This window comes from Podarcis vaucheri (assembly GCF_965113315.1).
Source record: "Podarcis vaucheri genome assembly, chromosome: 7".
Classification (NCBI taxonomy): domain Eukaryota; kingdom Metazoa; phylum Chordata; class Lepidosauria; order Squamata; family Lacertidae; genus Podarcis; species Podarcis vaucheri.
In genome coordinates this window covers 83140634-83162646 of record NC_138765.1, presented here as the reverse complement: position 1 = coordinate 83162646, position 22013 = coordinate 83140634, and the positions used below count along the sequence as shown (strand labels likewise).

At 47.8% G+C, this 22013-nt stretch overlaps 1 protein-coding gene and 1 long non-coding RNA gene across 2 annotated transcripts in view; both read left to right on the top strand.

The window, feature by feature from the left end:
* The window catches only part of LOC309536514, a 48215-nt gene extending 43341 nt beyond the window's left edge, over positions 1–4874 (top strand). Inside the window, exon 5 of the long non-coding RNA XR_014221548.1 lies at positions 4366–4874. This is a non-coding gene — a long non-coding RNA (uncharacterized lncRNA). The remainder of the gene's footprint in view (positions 1–4365) is intronic.
* A 747-nt stretch (positions 4875–5621) lies between these two features.
* Positions 5622–22013, top strand: part of LOC309538267 (protein-arginine deiminase type-2-like) — a 52615-nt gene continuing 36223 nt past the window's right edge. The window contains exons 1-6 of the mRNA XM_082233612.1: positions 5622–5778; positions 14860–15043; positions 16190–16262; positions 18668–18729; positions 21373–21490; positions 21983–22011. Of these exons, the coding sequence (XP_082089738.1) occupies positions 5687–5778; positions 14860–15043; positions 16190–16262; positions 18668–18729; positions 21373–21490; positions 21983–22011 (558 nt within the window). The 5' untranslated portion in view covers positions 5622–5686. The remainder of the gene's footprint in view (positions 5779–14859; positions 15044–16189; positions 16263–18667; positions 18730–21372; positions 21491–21982; positions 22012–22013) is intronic.

Sequence of the window (22013 nt, the reverse complement as noted above, 5' to 3'; positions counted from 1 at the left end):
TCGTCCTTTTGATCTCTTATTCTTGCTGTCAGCTTTGCCATCTCTGCAAAGTCCATTAATTTTAAGATCCATACTTCTTTCGTTGGGACTTCTTTTTTTCACTTCTGCACATCAGTACTGGCTGCGTCAGTAGCATAAATAAACAACTTAACCATCTCTTTTGGAATCTCGGCCCCTATAATCCTTTAGACATCTTGGGAACAGTCACTGAGTCACTTTAAACATCTTCTTTAATTCATTATGTGCAAAATGGGGCTTATTTCCAAGTAAACGTGTTTAATCTCACAGCCACCCTGTTCTGCTCCTGCAGTCGTGAAGGTGCAATGATGTGAGTTTCAGCTGCAAAACTGCACATGCTCAGAGGTCTGTACTATAAATCCCCACAGAGGGAGACATCTATGGAATAATAAGCCATATGACCCTTTTCAGGACAAAAGATTTGTGAGCTCTGCCAGAGGCGTTGACAGGCAGTAAGGTGCTGAGGTGCTTGTTCTATTTTAAGGTTCTTCACTGAGCATCAATGCTATTCCATTTATTTATTTAGAAAAGCCTGGATCTATTTCCAAGAGAACTCAAGGGGCCTCCAAAATTCCCCACCCACCCTCAGAACTTTCCCTTGGGTTTGCAGTGCTCTGGCTTTTATTAAAACACAGAGTGCAATGTTTCAAAGTTTAGAAATCACAAAGCGTTGTGGATAGGTAGGGATCTGGGCGTGGTCTCAGCCTCTTTCTGTGAAAAGGGAAGTAAGTTGTTAGCCCTTAAGGTGCAAGCAAAAGACAGATCTGTAAGTGAAGATAAACAAACAGAAAAATTTATAAAAATGAAATACAGTAAAATGAGGCTTGCATAAAAGTAAGATTTTAAAGATTCTACTATCTGTATTAGGGCAATGACTTTATTGGATCAGCAGTGGGAAGTGGGCAGCCGCAGCGCAGCGCTGGTAAGAGCAAGCGGCGGCAGCGGGGATTGCCGTGGGCCAGATAAAAGAGTCCCTCAGGCATGATCCGGCCCACGGGCCTTAGTTTGAGGACCCCTGGGTTAGAAGGTAAACAGAGCAGTTGCAGGAGAGGAGAGGAGGTTTCTAGCACAAGAGGACAGAAATTCCTATCCACTGCATGTAGCATAACAAAAGCCACCAGACAATCAAACCATGCATGCATTGTTTGAGGCTTCCCCTAAAGAATCCTGGGAACTATACAGTGGTGCCTCGCAAGACGAAAAGAATCCGTTCTGTGATTCTCTTCGTCTAGCGGTTTTTTCGTCTTGCGAAGCAAGCCCATTGACGGATTAGCGGATTAGCGCTATTAGCGGCTTTTAGTGGCTTTTAGCAGCTTATCGGCTTAGCAGATAAGCAGATAAGTGGCTTAGCAGCTCAGAAAAGGGGGGGGAGGCAAAAAACCCCCGCAGGAACTTGCAAGACATTTTCGTCTTGCGAAGCAAGCCCATAGGAAATTCGTTTTGCGAAGCACCTCCAAAACGGAAAACTCTTTCGTCTAGCGAGTTTTCCGTCTTGCGAGGCATTCGTCTTGCGGGGCACCACTGTAGTTTGTTAAGCGTCTCTTAGCAACTCTCAGCACCTTTAGCAAACTATGGTTCCCAGAATTCTTTGGGGGAAGCACAAAGTGGTAGATAACAGTGTTTTAAAAGTATGGTCAGATGTGACCAATGTATCACTTAAATATTCCTGCATTGCATGGGGTTTGATTAGATGACCCTCATGGTCCTTTCCAACTCTACAATACTATGATTTCTATGAAACATTTCTTTTTTAAGGGAATCCAAAAGCCATATTGTGCAGGAAATCCACAAGGAGTCTCCATCCGAAACATAGTTTTAGTCCTAAACTTCAGGACAATGACCCAAAAGACCCAGAAACCCATTCATTGATGTAGCTGCAACTTGCTAAGGAAAACACACTCTGCATATGCCCAGAGGCAACCAGCTTTTAAATAGATCCATATGTACTGGGTTTGCATCAGGGTGTTCTAAGCAGCTGTCAGAGTGAAACCCGCCTCAGATAATCAAGCCCTGCCCTAAAAACTTTGCAACCTACCCACAGCTGTGCCGGGGCCACCCAGGGACTCTGGCTTCTGGAAGCCCAAATGCGTTCCCATTGCAAGCGTCCCTAGGAGCCCTTGTCCCCATGAGCTCTTCAGAGGAACAGTCAAGGTCCCTATAAATTCTGGTGCTTGATCCTCCAAATCCCGGCAGGAGGTAACCCGAGTCCTTTTTGGCACCGTCGAAAACCCCACAATGGAGCACTTAGAAGAGATAAACAGTCTTCCGAGACCTGGGAGAAGAGTTAGTGGAAGAGGATTGGAAGAAGTTCAAAGACTATTTGCAAAAATATTGTAAAATGTTGGAATGTTAAAATGTTGGAAGGCTAAAATGATGCAAGATATAAAGACAATGTGGCATTAGTGATATAAGTAAAAGGAGTATGTAACAAATGTCTCAAAAGACAAGGGTGGAAAAATTAGAGTACACTGTGTCAAATCTAATCAAAAGGATATAAAGGGAAAAATTGGAGACACAGTGGGTTGAAATACATAATATAGATTAAGATCTGAAAGAGGGTAAGATATTGCTGAATATGAGTGTGCAAAAAGGAACACAGAAAAGGGAGATGTGAGGAAGTCAGGAAGAAGGGTTATGAAAACAACAAGTAAAAATTTGGATTTTTATGTCTTTTTTATGTTTGTGTTTGTCTTTTTTCTTTTTGTTTTTTACCTTTTATATGTTTTTACTGTATTTATCTGTTTTGCTTTGAGTGTGATATTGTTGTTCTTTTTTTTGGTTTGATTGGAAGGAGGGTTTTCTGTTTAAAATCTCAATAAATATTTATTTTTTTTAAAAAAAGAAGAGATAAACAGTCTTGTTTGTTTCAACCCACGAGAATCTGCACTTTCCAAAAAGAAAACAAGCCTTTATGAATGCAGCTTTGTACATCTTGAAACAAACAAGCTTTCTGTGGAAATGTTCAGGGCGGCCAGAGAGGATATATTATTTATTAATATCCTTCCTACCCAACATAGATCTCGAAGGCGCTGCAACTGGACCCAATTCAGGATTGGAAAGGTTGCAGCATTTGGGGTTTTTTGAGTCTAGGGAAAAGGCGAATAAGAGACAGCATGACAGAAGTTTATAAAATTATTCCTGGCATGGAGAAAGTGGGTGAATAATAGGTTTTCTCCCTCTCTCATAACACTAGAACTGGTGGGAAATTTTTTTGGGGGGGAATTCTGCCCCACATCAGAGGAAGCTGCTGAGCTCAGTTTACCTCCTAGCCTGATCCCCGTTCTTGTTACCCTGCAAATCCCCACAGACATACTTGGTGGGGGGGACTGGATGGTGGTGGGGCAGGGGCAAAAGATTTCTATTCAGGGCAGCTGTCATAGAATCATAGAATCATAGAGTTGGAAGAGACCACAAGGGCCATCGAGTCCAACCCCCTGCCAAGCAGGAAACACCATCAGAGCACTCCTGATATATGGTTGTCAAGCCTCTGCTTAAAGACCTCCACAGAAGGAGACTCCACCACACTCCTTGGCAGCAAATTCCACTGTCAAACAGCTCTTACTGTCAGGAAGTTCTTCCTAATGTTTAGGTGGAATCTTCTTTCTTGTCGTTTGGATCCACTGCTCCGTGTCCGCTTCTCTGGAGCAGCAGAAAACAACCTTTCTCCCTCCTCTATGTGACATCCTTTTATATATTTGAACATGGCTATCATATCACCCCTTAACCTCCTCTTCTCCAGGCTAAACATGCCCAGCTCCCTTAGCCGTTCCTCATAAGGCATCGTTTCCAGGCCTTTGACCATTTTGGTTGCCCTCCTCTGGACACGTTCCAGTTTGTCAGTGTCCTTCTTGAACTGTGGTGCCCAGAACTGGACACAGTACTCCAGGTGAGGTCTGACCAGAGCAGAATACGGTGGCACTATTACTTCCCTTGATAATTTAGCACAGTTAATGGTGACATTTGTGGCTTGCCGTGGAGACACTCATTGCACCAGAATGTTGACAAGGTGGATGAATACCCAGCTGAGCGGTGGCATGCGTTATTCTCCACCAGCTCCCCTGGCACCAGCTCTGAATTTTTCTCCTGCAATCCACCCCGTCACCCACTCCGCTTGCAAAGGCCCACCCTCAGTTGCGTATCTTAATTAAAGCATATCTGGCCACAGCGACCTTAAAAGACTCTAGGTGGGCTCCCTCCTTTTTTCGTTGAATTTTCCAGCTGACTTGTCTTGCCTCTTCCCCCAACCACCCACTTGCGTTTAGTTGTGATGCTTGCATTGTGGGGAGTTGGACGGGGCGACCCTGTTATAGGAATTTACAACAACCCTATGATTTGGTTTCATTTCAGTTAGGAGAAAAGAAGCATTGCTGCCCCTGGCCGCGGAGGAAGAGCATAGCCACATCAATAGCTACTATCAATAGCTCCTCCATGAATCTGTCCAATGCTCTCTTGAAGCCATCAAAGTCAATGGCCTTCACTGCCCTCCTGCAGGAGCGAATCCCATTCAGCTCTCCACTGCCTAAAGATGGACTTCCTTTTAGCAGTCCTGAATCTTCCAGGATTCCATCTGAAGGAAACAGCTCTCCTCTTTGCTGAGCATCCCAAGGAGGTTGGCAGTCCAAGGTAGACTTCTTCTTAACTTGGAGGCTCTACTTCTCTGCGATGTCTTATAGCCAGGGATGGGTCTGCAGAAGAACCTCTTAGCCAAGCATCTTGCCATCTAAAGGGGCCACCCAAGGATGAATTCATCCCTTCGCATCAATTTTTTTAAATTGCCTACATCTTACCCAGAAGCACAGTTTGATTTTTTACTTACATTCATTTTTTCAACTTAAGCAGTAAATACCAGCATTGCTTTAAGGCCTAAGTAACTTTTCTTTGGAACTCTTGATCCGTTCTGAACTACATTATACTATACTTGGGGTTGGACTAGATGACCGTTGGGTGCCCCTCCCAACTCTACAATTCTATGATTCCTTATCTGTGCATGCCTGGAAAGAATATAAGATCAGGGTTCTGTAGATAGGGAGCAATAAAGCGGGCAGTCTGTTTACACAACAAATGTTAAAGAAATAGTAAAATGTCACAGTCAGAATACTTAATAGTGCAAAGATTTTGGGGACAAAAATGAATCTATTTCTCTGTTATCCCTGACAAATAAACATCTCCCCCTGCATGGATTTGTTCACCTCCCCCACCTTCTTAAAAACAAACTATGGTCTTTCGGTTCTTGCTGCTTAAAGCTTTCCCTATGCTTAAACCATGTGGCAAAACGCTGCGGCACATTTTTTTTTTTTTTACGACGCAGCGGTATATAAATGCTTTTGCAACTAAAGAAATGCGCTCTGCACCTGCTCAGAGGCACGGTGGGAGAGCTAAGTCCCAGGTGACCTCTAGGCGGCGCTACGCCGGGCGCTTCTCTGGCTCCGCAAACAATTTAACACCCCCCCCCGCCCCCGACTTTGCTAAAAATACAGTTCGGTCTCTTTAATGGAGAGCTGGGCGATTTGCTCTCTCTCTTTCTTTTCAAATGGCTTTGATTGACAGCCTCCTTCCCTCCCCCCCCCCGCACCGAGGGGCGGGGCCGGGCTTAGGCAGGCAGCGGCCGGCGGGCGGCGGGACTCAGTGTCCACCTGTGGGACCAACCGAGGCGGCTCCTCCCGGCGCGATGGGGCGCGATCGGACGCTTCGGCTGCAGTTCGGGAACCGGATCGAGGTGGTTTGCGTGGTGGGCACGCGCCTGTGCACCGACGTCTATGGGTGAGGCCGCCTATACTTCCATCTCCCCCCTCCCCCCAAAAAAGTTTTGCATCTTCAGAAAGGGAACCCCCCGCCGCACCAGAAGGACCCAGCACGACTTTCCTGGGGACTCTCCTGCGCGCGCCCTAAGTCTTAGGTCCTTTGGATCTCTCCTTCCCAAATAGCCCCACCCCCAAAAATTGCATCCTCCGAAGGGGACCCCCGCTGCTGCATAAAAGCACCCCCCGAAAAGCACATTTCTTTTTGATTCCCATCCTCTATTTAGCCCAGCATCTGCTGCCACCCCCCAGCAAGAAATTCTTTTCAAAGCAACCCCTTCCTATATTGACACCCCCCAACCCCTGTTGGTTTTGCTGCCGGACCCTCACTATTACCCAGCCCACCCCCATGCTGACACCTGCCTATCCTCACCCATATTCCTTTAGTTCTGGCAATCCCCCCCCCACTTTCTAATCACCCCTCCCAGCAAAATGTCTCTCCACCATCTTCTTAGGTGCAAGCAGCCTCCTTTAGTATCACCTGTTATTGCCAGATATCGGTGCTCCGATTTTCATTTCCCTATATTTGGGAGCTGCACCCCACCCCCTGCTGCCGATGTTTCCAGAGTCTGGAGAAACCCCCTGCTCAGTGGCAGAGCAGTTGCCTTGCATGCAGAAGGTTCCAGGTAGGGCTGGGAGAGGCTCCCTACACGAAATTCTTGGAGAGCTCAGTACAGATTTTTGTTTCAAAGGTGGTGGTTTGCCACTGGAACCCCCTTCCGATGTGCTGCATTTAAAACCTGGACCCCCACCTTCCCCTAAGGCATGGGTAGGCAAACTAAGGCCCGGGGGCCGGATCCAGTCCAATCGCCTTCTAAATCCAGACCGTGGGCGGTCCGGGAATCAGCGTGTTTTTACATTAGTAGAATGTGTGCTTTTATTTAAAATGCATCTATGGGTTATTTGTGGGGCATAGGAATTCGTTCATTCTCTCCCCCCCAAAAAAAATATAGTCTGGCCCCCGACAAGGTTTGAGGGACAGTGGACCGGCCTTCTGCTGAAAAAGTTTGCTGACCCCTGCCCTAAGGCCTCTCGGAAACCTTTCAGAATTATTTGCTGAGGAGTAGTGGTATGAAAAGTCTGTCTTTAGTTGGTGAAGCGGTCTGCAAGGTTCTGGCTATACAGAACTATTTCTCACTTGCAGCTTCGAAGCTGTGCTTAGGAATGCCTGCAGCTCCTTTAAGTGACTTGGCTCATTGATGAAACACTAACATGACTGGGAGCCCCATGGGGTGTCTGTAGGAGAGGAGGCGTAAAGCAGCCAAAAGCAAGTGTTGGGCTAGGACCTGGGCGTCCCGAGTTCAAATCCAGATCAGCCATGCGAAGCTTACCTGGTGACCTCGAAGGCCACTCACTGTCTCTCAGCCTCAGCTTGCTGTGAGGATTAAGAACAGGGAGGGCAAAACCTTGAGGAAAGGTGGGCTGTACATGCAATGATAAATTTAAGTGAATAATGGAGCATGCCTCGCTCACACCTGACGCCTTGTATATTCAGCTGTTAGCCAACAAAGTGTTACTCAGAACAGGCCCACTGGAGCTGAGTTAGCCATGTCCATTAACTTCAACTGGTCTGCTCTCTGAGCAGGAGTGGAACTTGTTACAGCCTATGGTTTTTGATAGCCACCTTCATGTTTGGTGTGACGCAGCGTCCTGTGTTAACCTGCAGTTCTGCCGATTCCTCCACCTGCTGTATTTTTCCACGGAAGTGTGATCTTTCCTGGAAAACTGGAGCCTGCTTTGCCTTGGACTCTTAGCTGTGGTTCTCAGCACCAGGACACCTCCTATACTAGGATGGGGCTCTGATTCCCCCCCCCATAGCAAAGGGGGTTATTGATGAGTACTGTACCCGATGGTTTTGCTCTGCCCTCCACATTCAGGCGCAGCCATGCTTCTGAATCCCAGTTACTGGAAACGGCAGGAGGAGAGATTTGCTCTTGTGTTTGAATCATTCTGCTTGTGGGTTTGGGGCACTTGGTTGGCCACAGGACTAGATGGGCCACTGGCCTGATCCACCAGGCTCCTCTTACGTACTTCTTTTCCCCATTATCCACTTTCTTTTACTCCTGCCCTGTGGCAAAACTTCTCCTTGTGGTCAGCTCAGCCACCCAAGCAGCTGTTTGAGGTCAACCCGGGAATCCTTTCCCTGAGTATGCGAGTGTTGAGATTAAATCTCAATCCTTCAAATTCCTGCTCAAGTAAGGGGTTTCTTGGTGCCGTGAGTGGGTGCCAGAGATGGAGAGAGTGACCTGTCATCTCTGTCTCTGATGACAGGTCATCTCTGTCTCTTCTAACGTAAGGATGGGGGACCTGTGGCCTTCCACCTCCCATCCTCTGACCATTAACCAGACTGGTTGCTGAGGCTTATCAGAGATAAAGGTAAAGGGACCCCTGACCATTAGGTCCAGTCGTGACCAACTCTGGGGTTGCGGCACTCATCTCACTTTATTGGCTGAGGGAGCCAGCGTACAGCTTCTGGGTCATGTGGCCAGCATGACTAAGCCACTTCTGGCGAACCAGAGCAGCACACGGAAGCGCCGTTTACCTTCCCGCCGGAGCGGTACCTATTTATCTACTTGCACTTTGACGTGCTTTCAAACTGCTAGGTTGGCAGGAGCCAGGGACTGAGCAACGGGAGCTCACCCCGCCGCGGGGATTCGAACTGCCGACCTTCTGATCGGCAAGTCCTAGGCTCTGTGATTTAACCCACAGCACCACCAGCATTGTCTGCAGGGCCACAGGGTCCCCACTTGCCTTCAGTGCCTCTGGCTCCCTCCATTGCCAATCTGCCTTTCCAAAGGCAGGGGTGGGCAGCTTTAATGTCTCATCATCCCTGGTGACTGTTGGCCAGACTGTTGGCTGCTGGGAACTGGGGTCCAATAGCACCTGAAGGGCGTTGGGTTCCCCATCCGCAAACTAGACCCTCACTTGTATTTACTGCCCCTAGCTACCACCATCCTTGTCGTCATCCCTGACTATAGACTAGGCTGGCTGGTGCTGGCAGGAGTTGGGAGTCTTAACAACACCTTGAAAACCACAAGCTCCCCATCTCTGGTCTTCACTGCCCGTAGCTCTGCTCTGTCACCACTTTGCCTTCTTCTAATGCAACGATGGGCAACCTGCAGTCCTAGGACTTCAAAGCATTTAACAGTCAGTTGCTCTAGAAAAGCATTTTGCACAAGCTCAGATTACTATCTTACATCTAAGTGGGGAAGCTCAGGTGCATTTTGCACCTGGCTGTCAGCCACTTGCAACCAAGCCAGGACGGTGCCTGACATCTCCACCATCTGGAGGCGCATGCCTGGGGATCCTTGGATCTTGACTGTTTTCGCACACTAATGCTCTGTCCTGTAGAATTCTATCTGTTCTGTTTTATCTGCGCAGTCAGAATGAATTTCAGGAACCCAAATGCTTTTTCTGTGCAGCTGGAGCAGGAGCAGTGAACGGCGTTATAGTTAACTGTTGTCGCTTGTCTTCATTTCCCCCACTCCAATGCCCTGCTCACAGTTGTGAAGAGTATTTCTATGCTATGAATGGTCCATGTCACCATTAAGAAAAAGAGGTCGGAACTGGCTAATATATATGTGGACTGTCCCTGGATCAAGTGACTTTTCTCAAAGTTCTTAACCTACCTCAAGATTGTCACCTTAACTAGCCAGATGTTTAACTGAGAATCAATCACAGTCAGTTCATCGTTTAAAAAATAAGAGCCGCCCCAAACTTGCAACTAGACATTCCATTTTGGCGACTGCAACCTTGGTTTAAGGAGCCATTTGGCGCCTAGATTATATATCTGAGTTTCTAAGACTGGGGAAGAGACATTGGGGCTCAAGGTTGCCTTGAAACCTATGCTCTGTAACCTCTCATCCTGAATCCTAGATGTAGAAGCTGGTAGTCTGGTTGATTGGTGGCTACGAATAGTGGGCAGCTTGCACATGTTCAGAGGTCTGTTTTATTAGCTGTTTGTTTCGGGGTCCCGTCCCTTGCTTTGAAAACTGGCTCTGGGGGCTGAGCTGTATTGAGATGCCCCTTTACCCATTGCCTGCCTGTATTTTTAAACGGTCATCCATCCAGAGAGAACCCAGTAATCCTTTGTAAGCCTCGCCTGTCACTGCAAATGCTTGTTTGCAGCTGATTGTCCATTGTCCTGCTCGCCGAATGAGGCGTTTATGCCAGGCTTTCTGCCAGGGGCATTTGCAGATGGCACCGTCACCCATTGTGTGATCTCTCTCTCTCTCTCTGTATTTTAAGCAGTGAAGTTGCCAAGTCAGTTATGCCATTGGAAGTGGAATTCAGAGGGCTTTAAAGAATGCTTGTCTCTGCAGGATAAATTTTCTCCCTTTCCGATACTAAAAACACCCAGACTTCTGTGCTTAATCTATATTGCCGTATTTTTCGCTCTATAACACGCACCCGACCATAACACGCACATGGTTTTTAGAGGAGGAAAACAAGAAAAAAAATATTCTAAACGAAACAGTGGATGTATGATTTTTGTGGTTCATGCTGTGGCCACAGACATGTGGTGAGTTTGGGGTAGCCCAATGCAAAAATCCTAAGGATCCATGTGGATCCGTGCTTTGTAACCATGTTTTAAGTGGGGAGGGAAGAAAAAGCACCCAAGGGACAAGGAACACGCGTGGGGTGGGTGGAGAAGGATGCTGTTAATAATGCAGAAGAGGGGTATAAGAGGAGAAGGCTCCTCTCCCGCTTTGCTGTGTCAAAGCAAGCCACGGAGGGAAGGAAGGGGAACCATGGATCCTCTGCTCACGACTGCAGCAGATCCCCCTGCCATCCGTAGGCATTCGCTCCATAACACGCACAGACATTTCCCCTAACTTTCTAGGAGGAAAAAAGTGAGTGTTATGGTGCAAAAAATACGGTAGGTTCTGCTGGCTGGGGGCATGGTCGTAGCTCAGGGACAGGACATCTTCCTTGCATGCAGATGGTCCCAGGTTCAATCCTTGACATCTCCAGGCACATCTTGAGAGAGACCCCCTGAGTCTGAAACCCTGGAGTGCCGCTGCCTGCCAGAGAAGACAATGTTGGGCTAGATGGACCAACAGTCTGACTCACTGAAAAGCAGCTTCTTAGTTAGCCCTGCGTTCAGAACCATGGGGACTGGAATCTTGCTCAATTTTATGGCAAGGGTTGCAGCTCAGTGTGCCCAGCTTCACTTCCCTCTGGCGGCATCTCCGGCATTTTTAAAATTGCATTTTATATGTGTTTGTGCATTGAGTGCAAATCATAAAGAATCTGCTTTGATTGCATAGGTCAGATCGAAGGTCGTGCAAAGAGCACCTTTAATACAGTCTTGGTGCCTGTTTGGGAATGTAGTTGAATGAATGCAAATCCTTTAAAAAAAATTACTCCGATTTCTTTCGTTTATGGGTGATATATTGGGGAAGATTCTGGGTGGCATCTGAAATCTCTTTTTTTTTTTTTTTTTGCTTTTCAGAGAGCAGGGCTAGGATGTCAACTGCCCAGAGCTTTGGGGGCATGTCGACAGGACGTCAGTCCTGGGTGTAACGAAGGAGGAAGCTGCGTGCTGCGGGTTCCAACTGCCCTGGGGTTTCTCATTATCAGCTTCAATCTGCTGTGTCAACTGCTGCAGCTGCCCCTCTCCTCCCAGCAAGGAGTTGCAGTGGGCTGGTGCTGGCACTCGGGTCCCTTGCTAATGCAGAATCCAGCTGCCGCTGTCAGGGGTCTAGTTGACGCAGCATTTAAAAATAGATGTGGGAAGCTTAGGGGTGTTATGCAATGGCTCCCAAAAGGGTGAAGTGGGTGGGTCGGCCAGCCACCAAAGATCCAAAAGAGGAAGGGGTTCAGGTTACTTCCCCTGACCTTGAAGCCCATGGCTTCACTACAAAAGCAAACCTGAGGCTGGGGTGTGTAGAAATCAGGATGCTTAACAATGATAATCACATTCTTCGGAGATCGTATTTTCTTAAACCGGTGTCATCTGGCAGTTCATGTTCAACACAGCTTGTCCTGGTTTGTAGCAGAGCCAGGGTCCTTGCTTTGAGGATCACAGCTCAGGTTTGGCAGGGCCCAAGAAGAGTTGAAATCTTGAGTCTTGCAAGGAGAGGCTGTCGGTTGGACAAGGAATGTGTCCCTCAAAGCAATCCAAAAGAGAAGTGGGGGAGAGAGAAAGAGAAACACAAGAAGTAACTGGCATATTTTATTGGAATCATATAATTGTAGAGTTGGAAGGGACCCCAGGTATGATAAGAAATTCAATATTACTGTATTGGCCTGAATATAAGCCTGACTTTCCCTCCAAATTCCAACTGTGAAAAGTTAAAGCGTGGTTTATATTTGTGACCTTACAGTATGCAGCCAGGAGTGTGGGGCGCCGGCACTGCAGCTTTGCTCCCACCCCACCCCAGTATTCAGTCAGGAGCAACATGGAATGGAGCTGCTTATATTTGGGTATTTTTTATTTTTCTCTCCCCCCTCCAATTTTAAAGGTTCGGCTTATATTCGGGTGTGGCTTATATTCGGGCCAATACGGTATTTCTCTGTTGTTGGTGTATGTTTTGAAATAAAAAAAATTCTTGTCTATATAATAAATGTTCATAACTGCATATATAAACCACATGTCTGAAACCCCACAGAAAAAGTCCCGAGACCATTTTGTCCCTCCCACATTGACCTCAAAAATTTCTCTGCAAGGTCGAAGGAAAATGGAAAAGCCTCCCCATTGTCTTTTCCTTCACAAATCCTGTCTTAAGGGTATGTCTGTGTATGAATAGGGTGAGCCTGTGACCTGGCTCAGGAACTAAGTATTTATCATTACAAAAGACTGGCCAGGCTCCCCAGGGTATCCAATCAAGTGACCATTAACAGGTAATACGCCAGACAGGAGATAAACAGCGCACTCAGATTTGCATTCAGATTTCTGTTGTAGACTGCCTCTTCTGTGATGTAGGTATGATGTATCTGGGGGGTGGTCTTGGACTACACCCCTTCTGTGACGTAGGTATGGTGTTTCTGGGGGTGGTCTTGGACTCCAGGGCGGGCAATTTAAAATGTCTATATAAGGGCGGGCACACCTTGGTTCTGGGTCCTCCTCCTTCTCCTGCCTGTGAGGGGAGCACCCTGCTGCAACAGTTCAATAAAAGATCAGGCTTACGAGCTGCTTTGCTTCTCAATATTCTCTGATTGGCCTCTGTTTTTTCCTCCGACCGATGGAGAACCTGCAAAGGACTCTATAAGGGCTCTTGTGTCCCCCATAAGGGAATAAGGGCAGATTTTTGTTTATTACAGTTTCTATTGCGGTTGGGAGGGCTGGAGTCTGTATTCTTCCTTTCTTGAAGCTTCAGGAGTCACCTGAAGCTTCAGATTTTGCACCTGGCTATCGGCAGTTTGCAACCAAGTGAAGATGCCAGGGCTCCAGGATAGTGCCTGTCTGCACAATCTGGAGGTGCCTTTCTGGGGATCCTTGCCTGTTTTCACACACTAGCAACACAATCATGTAGAACCAAAAAGTCATACTGAAAAACGTGACTTTAGAGCTGTCTGTCCCCCAAAAATGGCAACTAGGCATTCTGTTTTGGCGACTGTAACTCTGATTTAAGGAGCCATTCGGCACCCAGCTTATATATCTGAGTTTCTCACACTGTCGCCAGGTATATATAGGAAAGGGCGAGGAAGGAGGCGGAGCTCTGCACATCATGCGAAGTCTGCTGCGGACCGTACAGCTGTGGTGGCAGTAAATCTCTCCCGCTAACAGAGACATCTTTGGCTTTCCTGGCTTCGAGTCTTTTCCAGCACATGTGTGCAAGATTAAATTCGCTCTCTCTTTCAAGGGTTGAGTTCTCCCAGAGTGGGATTGCTCCTTCCATGCCAGCTGACAGACCTGGCGAGTGGAGGATGAAAGGAGGCGCAGTGGGGAAAGCTGCCGGTCAGTGTAGACAACACTAGATGAGATGGACCGATAGTCTCTTTCTATACTCCTGTTTAAATCAGCCTTTTGTCAGAACAATGAGGACTAGAAGCTTGCTTTATTTTTAAAGAAAAGACCATGGCTCAGTGGGAGAGCACCTGGTTTGCAGGTGGAAGGGTCCCAGGTTTGATCCCTCAGAGGGTCTAAAGACTTTCTGTCTCTAATCACAACAATAATAACTAATAATTTATTATTTATACCCTGCCCATCTGGCTGGGTTTCCCCAGCCACCCTGAGTGGCTCCCAACAGAATATTTAAAACACAATAAAACATCAAACATTAAAAACTTCCCTAAGCAGGGCTGCCTTCAGATGTCTTCTAAAAGTCAGATAGTTGTTTATTTCCTTGACATCTGATGGGAGGGCGTTCCTCAGAGCTTGTGGGGGGCCAGACTATATTTTTGGGGGGGGCGGGGGCACGGAAATGAACGAATTTCTATGCCCCACAAATAACCCATAGATGCATTTTAAATAAAAACATGCATTCTACTCATGTAAAAACATGCTGATTCCCGGACCATCTGCAGGCCAGATTTAGAAGGTGATTGGGCCGGATCCGGCCCCCGGTTCCTTAGTTTGCTTACCCATCGTTTAGGGCTTTAAAGGTCAGCACCAACACTTTAAATTGTGCTCAGAAATGTACTGGGAGCCAATGTAGGTCTTTCAGGACCAGTGTTATATGGTCTTGGTGACCGCTCCCAGTCACCAGTCCAGCTGGAGAGCTGTTTCTGCTGCTCAGTGAAGTCAGTATGTGCTAGGTAGACTGATGGGCTGGCTCAGTAATAAAGCAGCTTCCTCTCTTCTTATTTAAATTGACTCACCCTTCAAAACCATGAGGACTGGAGTTTTCCTGTTGTGCACCACCGCAAGCAGCAAGCGACTCCGGGGGTTCTAGGCGCTTCCTGGGGGAAAAGATAGAGGAAGAAGAGGAAAATCAAAGGTTGGGCAATGTTGTGGCTGTGACCAGAAAATGAAGTCAATGCAAATGTAGATTGTAGGCTCTCTGGGGCAAAGACTGGGGGGGTTTCAGGGTTCTGTGCCGGACCTGCAAACACCCAGTTTCACATCACCACTCTCCTTCCGCCTGCTCCCTTACAGAGCAGCTCCTGCTGATGCAGTCGCGTTCGCCGTGAAGCACTCGGATGATGTTGAGGTCGAAATCATCAGCGACGGCCAATCAGAGCATGCCCCTGCCAACGGCGGGAAGCAGTGGCCTCTGGACCCCAAGACCACCTTGAGTATACAGATGACGCATCCCAGCACCGAGGCCAACGACAACAAAGTAAGAGACATTCCCACACTTGTTGCTTCCCTGAGCTCCTGGTAGGCTCAGTTTTGCATTCCAAGCAGGGGCAGCATTTTGCAGTGGTTCTGCATTGGACTAGACAACCCTCAGGGTCCCTTCCAACCCTACAGTTCTATGATTCTTTAGCTGTGATTACTGCACTGCAAAGGCTTTGACTAGAAGGCCCTTTGGATTCCCTTCCCAACCTACAATTCTGTTATTCTACAAGTATCAAGACTTGCAGGATTTTTATTTACAAATGCACAGCTTGATCAGGACAGGTACCAAGCAGCCAGGCACATGGCGAGGCAGGGATGGGGGCCTTTGCTGAGCAAATGCAAATGCTGCAGTTTAAATTCACCTTTTAGGGAGCATCAGCTGCCGCTGAGTAAACATGCGCCATTTTTCTTGGCAGTTGTGCGGGGCAAAAGTGTAGGGTCATGTGAATCTATTGTTTCAGTTCTGCTTCCAGCTGATTGCAAAACTGAAATCACTCTTGGTGTCTCTAAAGGGGCCGTGGTGTGGCAAGGGCTGTGGTTTTGTGCCAGTCCCCTAATGATGCAAGCTTCATCCTCAAAAATACCAAGGCTGGCAGTTATTTTCCTGGCATAGAGACTGGAGAGCTCTAAGCTCGGAAGGACTGGCGGTGAACATGCAGCTGACCCTTATCTGGCACAACGTATCCTTGGATCCCTTTTCCATTTCATAAGATTGTAGCGTTGGAAGGAACCCTGAGGATCATCTAGTCCAACCCCCTGCAATTCAGGAATCACAAATGGCCACGCAACCTTTGCTTTAAAACTGCCAAGGAAGGGGAATCAACCACCTTCCAAGGGAGGCCATTGCGCTGTCGAACAGCTCTTGGTGTCAGAAAGTTGTTCATTTATTGTGACTTGAATTTATTGGTTTGGATCCTACCCTCCAGAACAGGAGAAAACAAGCATGTTCCCTCTTCCATGGGACAGCCCTTAGTCTAAACATACCCAACTCCTTCGACCATTCCTCATAAGGCTTGGTTTCCAGACCATCATCATCTTGGTCACCCTCCTCTGCAAATCTCCCAGCTTGTCAATGTAGTTCCAGATTGTTCCTTTGGCATTTAAAAACTTTTAACTCTGCATTGTACCTTCTTTCCTTCCTCAGGTAACTGTGGGCTATTATGGTGAGAATGGAGGCCACCCCATTGACCAAGCTGGTATTTTCCTGACGGGAATTGGTAAGTATGAAGATGTGCTCTCCCCCTCTCTTTCTCTGTCTTTCCCCCTAGGATGATAGAGTAGGGGAGGACCAGATGGCCTTCTAAACTCTGCTTAGAAACCTCCAGCGAAGGAGTGTCCACAACCTCCCAAGGCAGTCCGTTTCACTTTCGAAAGGTCTTGCTGTCAGAAAGTTCTTCTTGATGTTGAGATATTTGAGAGACGGCTATCCTGTCACCTCTGTCTCCTCTTTTCCTCGCTAAACATACCCAGATCCTTCAACCATTCCTCATCTGGCTTGGTTTCCAGACCCTTGATCATCTTGGTTGCCCTCCTTTGCACGCATTCCAGCTTACCAATATCCTTCTTAAATTGCCGTGCCCAGAACTGGACACAGTATTCCAGGTGTGGTCTGAGCAAGGCAGAAAAGAGTGGTACGATTACATTGGGACAGTAGACTTCTGTTGATGCGACCTAGAATAGCATAAGCTTTTTTTGCTGCTGTATCATACTGTCATGTTAAGCTTGTGGTCCACTAAGACAGCTAGATCCCTTTCACATGTACTACTGGCATGCCAGGTGTCCCCCATCTTATATTTGTGCTTCTGGTTCTTCCCGCCTAATTGCGGAACCTTACATTTGTCCCTGTTGAAATTCATTTTGTTAATTTGGGCCCAGTTCTCCAATCTGTTAAGGTCATTTTGAATCCTGATTCTGTCTTCTGCGGCATTAGCTACCCCTCCCAGTTTGGTGCCCTCTGCAAAGAGGAATCTTTTGTCTCCCCACCAAGGAGCTAAGAAGCTTCCACTGTGGGAGGCTGCCATTCTCCTGAATCCCAGTTGCTGGAGGGCAGAGGACCCTTCTGCTTGGGTCCTGTTTGCAGACTTCCCATGGGGGTATCTGGCCGTCGAGTGTGAGAACAGGATGCTGCGTTAGATTGGCCTTTGGCCTGATCCTGCAGGCTGTTTTTAGGATCTTTCTTACGCTATGCTTTTATCAAGCGGTTTTAAACTCTTTCTAAACAAAACAACTCTGAGCTGGCACCCTGGAATTCCTGGCTGCATCTAGAAGAACCTACCAGTGCTGGCTGTGGAGGCCGTGGAGCAATTTTTATCTACAGCCGTACCTTGGTTCTTGAACGGAATCCGTTCTGGAAGTCCATTTGACTTCCGAAAACGTTTGAAAACCAAGGCGCTGATTCCGATTGGCTGCAGAAGCACGTTCAGCCTCCGAAAAAAGTTTGCAAACCGGAACGCTCACTTCTGGGTGTGTGGCGTTCGGGAGCCAAAATGTTTGAGTCGCAAGGAGTTCGAAAACCAACGTACAGCTGCATTCATTTTGCTCTGGCCTTTTTTGTGAAAGCAGGGAGCTCCTTCCACCCCAGCTGTGCTGGCTCTTGTGGCCGTCGCTCCAGAGAAACCGTAGCCGTGAGCGTTGTCCCTCTGGTCTCCAGGGCAGCAGTGAAAACAGCTCTCCAGCAATGTCGGGGTTGTCTCACATGATGGGTCCGGATGCCGTCGGGAAACCGGATAGTTGGCCCTCCTTGAAAGGTGGATGGGTGGGTGGGGTGTATGTTACTGGACTCTTGAATCAGGCTAGTGAGGACTGTCTTACACACACACACACACACACACACACACACACACACACAAGCAAGCTTTGTTACTTACTCTTAAAATCATAGAATTGTAGAGTTGGAATGGATCTCTGAGGGTCATCTAGTCCAGCCCCCTGCAATGCAGGAATCTCAACTGAAGCATCCATGACAGATGGCCTTCCAACCTCTGCTTGAAAACCTCCAACGGAAGAGTCCACCACCTTCTGAGGGAGTCTATTCCACAGCCAAGGTTTAGTCGGAATATCCTCATTTGAATCCATCCATTTGGGTCCTGCCCTCTGGAGCAGCAGAAAACAAGCTTGCTCCCTCTTCTGCGTGCTCCTTGAGGACTAGTGCCTTGCATTATTTTTAGCAGGAGGCAGTAGCTCTGTGGTGCAGCTCCTGCTTTGCATGCAGAAGGTTCTGGGTTCAATCCCCAGCAGCATCTCCAGGTAGAGCTGGGGAAAGACTCCCTGTCTGAAGCCCTGGAGAAGCTGCTGCCAGCCAGTGTAGACACTGCTGGGGTAGGTGGACCAGAGCTCTGACACATCAGAAGGGAGCTTCCTAGGTTGTTAAATAAGGCCATCATTCAGATCCATGAAGGCGGGGATCTTAGGGGAAAGAGCACAGAAGTAGCATGGAACTGTTATAGATGGATCGGGAAACTGGGAAACTACCCAATATCTGGCTTTTCTCTCTAAGTAAAGGTAAAGGTACCCCTGACCTTTAGGTCCAGTCGCAGACTCTGGGGTTGCAGCGCTCAGGACATGTCCCGGATATCCCACAAAGTGGGAAGGGTTTGCTGACTCGACTTTTATATTTTTCTAGAGATTTCTCTGGATGTCGATGCTGACCGCGATGGGGTGGTGGAGAAGAACCACCCCAAAAAGGTGAACATTTCTTTCTGCTTTTGTTTGCATGGAGATTTGCAAAGATGTGGTGAAGAGATTAAAAAAAAAAAAATGCCGGGGGGGGGGTAATCCCTTCACCAGCCTGATCAGTGCTTTTTCCCCTAAAGAAATGTTTAGGGTTACTCTCATTTTCCTACTCATATTGAATTACTGCCCCTCAATGAGGCCAAACTTAGATTCACCAAATATTTTGGGGTTTACACACCCCCTGCATCCCCCAGAAAAAAAGCACTGAGCCTGATGCTCTCCACCTGTTTTGAATCACAACTCCCATCATCCAGTGCCACCGGAAACACTCTCTTTGTGGCTCATGGGTGTTGTAGTCCATCGCAGCTCGAGAGGCACCAAGGTGGGTGACGGCTGGACTAAGGTCACTTGCTGGGCCTGGCACAGAGCTGGTCCTTGGCTTCCTAGGATGGGAGCAGATCATTTGAAGCTCTTCTTTGTGACACTAAGCTCTCCTCTCTGAAATCTGAACGCTGATATCTGCCTGAAATCCTGGAGAGCTGCTGCCACTGAGATGCATGGACCAGTGGTCTGACCTGGTGAAAGGCAGCTTCCTTGTTATATCATAACCTTCAGGACTGGGGCATCTGCCTCCTTAGTGCCCACCTACAAATGCCTGATCCCGGTTGTGTGCTTCTGTCCCCAAGGCCTTGCGGAAACGGGACAGCTCTCCTCTCCAACCAGCTGCTCAGGGAGTTGGGCGCGCAGGACGGAGTCAAATGGGGTTAGCCCTCAGCCCTGCGAGGCATTTAAATTGCCATGAAAAGCTCCCACGGAAAGGCTGGGACACTCTGTACGAAAGGGGAGCCTCCCGCTCTGCTCTGCCCTGCCCTGCCACCCGTCCTTTGGCACAGAGGCCCTCCATTCCTCCAGGCTCCCTGCTGAGGCGAGGCAGTGATCCCTCTGGGCTGCAACGCTCCTTGGAAAGAGCCTCTTGCTACCCTGGGGTCAATCGGGGCAGAATGCTGTGCCCAACAGAACTGCAACCCAGAGCCTTCCTTAGAAACTGACTCCCAAGGAAAAGGGGCACTGAGTATCCCAGCCATAGTTGAGGAGAAGAACCTCAGAAAAACCCCATGCTGATCAGGCCAATTTTATTATTTGTACCCTGCTCACCTGACTGGGTAGCCTCAGCCACTCTGGGCAGCTTCCAAAATGCAGTGGTACCTCGGTTTTCGGATGTCTCCGTTGCCAAATGTTTTGGTTTCGAATGCCAAAAACCCAGAAGTAAAAACTTCCGTTTTCGAACGCGCCTCGGAAGTCCAATGGCTTCCGCTGTGTGTTTTTCAATTTTCTCAACTGAATTGGCAGACAACCCTTTGCGCCTCGGTTTTTGAATGTTTTGGAAGTTGAATGGTCTTCCGGAACGGATTACGTTCGAGAACCGAGGTACCACTGTATACGCTAACATAATAAAACATGAAATCTTTTAAAAACTTCCATATACAGGACTGCCTTCAGATGTCTTCTAAAGGTTGTATAGTTCCTTATTTCCTTGGCTCTGGGGTGACATAACTCCATACCCTCCAACATCTCCGTGATGGAAAAAGGGACGTCCTAAGGAAAAGAGGGACAGTCCGAGATAAAATCAGAAACCGGGACAGCTTCTGTAAATCCAGGACTGTCCCTGGAAAATAGGGACACTTGGAGGGTCTGCAAAATGCTTGTCAATCTCACCAAGACAACTGATTAAATTTTTAAAATTTATTTATTTATTTCACAATGGACATTGCTTCGTTGTAGAAGGGGGGAAAAACCTCAAAGGTAAAACGATACAATTATCCATAAGAATAATGATTTTAAAAAAAATCATTGAAGGCCAATGCATGCAGAAAGTCATTGACGAACCCACAGTAATTGGGTCACAAATCTGCAAGTGTAAAATGTGCTGCTTTGTATAGTTACTCATCTCCTTGACATCTGACGGGAGGGCGTTCCACAGGGAGGATAGCACCACCAAGAAGGCCCTTTTTCTGGTTCCCTGTAACCTCACTTCTTGCAGGGAGGGAACCTCCAGAAGGCCCTCGGCGCTGGACCTCAGTGTCCGGGCTGGATGATGGGGGTGGAGACGCTCCTTCAGGTATACTGGGCCGAGGCCGTTTAGGGCTTTAAAGGTCAACGCCAACACTTTGAATGGGGAGCTTACTGCGAGCCAATGTAGGTTTTTCAGGACCAGTGTTTAGACAGTCCTGGCAGCCACTCCCAGTCACCTGTCTGGCAGCCGCCTTCTAGATTGGTTGTAGTTAACTGATGGAGAACGTCCAGCGGGCAGTGGGTAAACAGAATTTATCTTATTGGCACAGCGCTGGTTCAAATGATAAAAGCAAAAGGGGAAACCCTTTGCCCCATTCTGCTGGCTAAACTCAAGAGGCGGTGGTGGTGTAGTGGTTAGAGTGTTGGACTAGGACCCAGGAGAGACAAGGGTTAAAATCTGGCCCCTGGCCCCCGGACTCGGCCATGAAACATGCTGGAGTAACCCTGGGCCCAGTCACTGCCTCTCAGCCTAGCCCACCTTGCAGGGATGTCGTGGGGATTAAAGGAGGAGGGAGAGAGCCACCTTGAGCTCCTTGGAGGTGAAAGTGCCATTGAAATGCAGTGAAAGTGTTGCAATTCCAGGCGGTGTGGACGTGGGGTCCAGATGGGCAGGGCGCCGTTCTGCTGGTGAACTGCGATAAGGAAAATCCGTACACCGGAAAGGAGGACTGCCAGGATGACAAAGTCTTCTCGAAGGATGGTAGGTGGGGTCTGTTGAATCCCCAAATCCCCCCCCTTTTTTTGGTAACAGTATTTTATCTTTTTCCAATCTAGAAAGTTATGTTTGTTACTCAGCAATTACATTCTAATTCAACTAAACTAGTTGTCTTCCTGCTCACCCGACACTGATGTTTGTAACTCAAATTACAAACATTGCATTTTAAGGTTCCGCCTTACCTAATTTCACCCTCTCTGACATGTTTTTTTAATATATTCTGCTATTTTCTTGCACTTCAAACCCCTCTGTTATCCTTGCCTTTGGCAAATAAAATTTTATAGACTAGAAAAGGGTTCCCGGTCTTTAAAGGAGTCTAGATTTGTATCAGCGCCGTCAATTTTGCCATCTCTGCGTATTCCAAGATTTTCATCACGAATCCCCAAAATTCTGATGTGCATTTCTCTTTTCTTTTCCTCCCTCCCCCTCCCCTGGGTCTCCTTTCCTCTCTCTGTCCCGGGCATCGAACCCCCACAGACCTGGAAGACATGTCCCGCATGATCTTGAG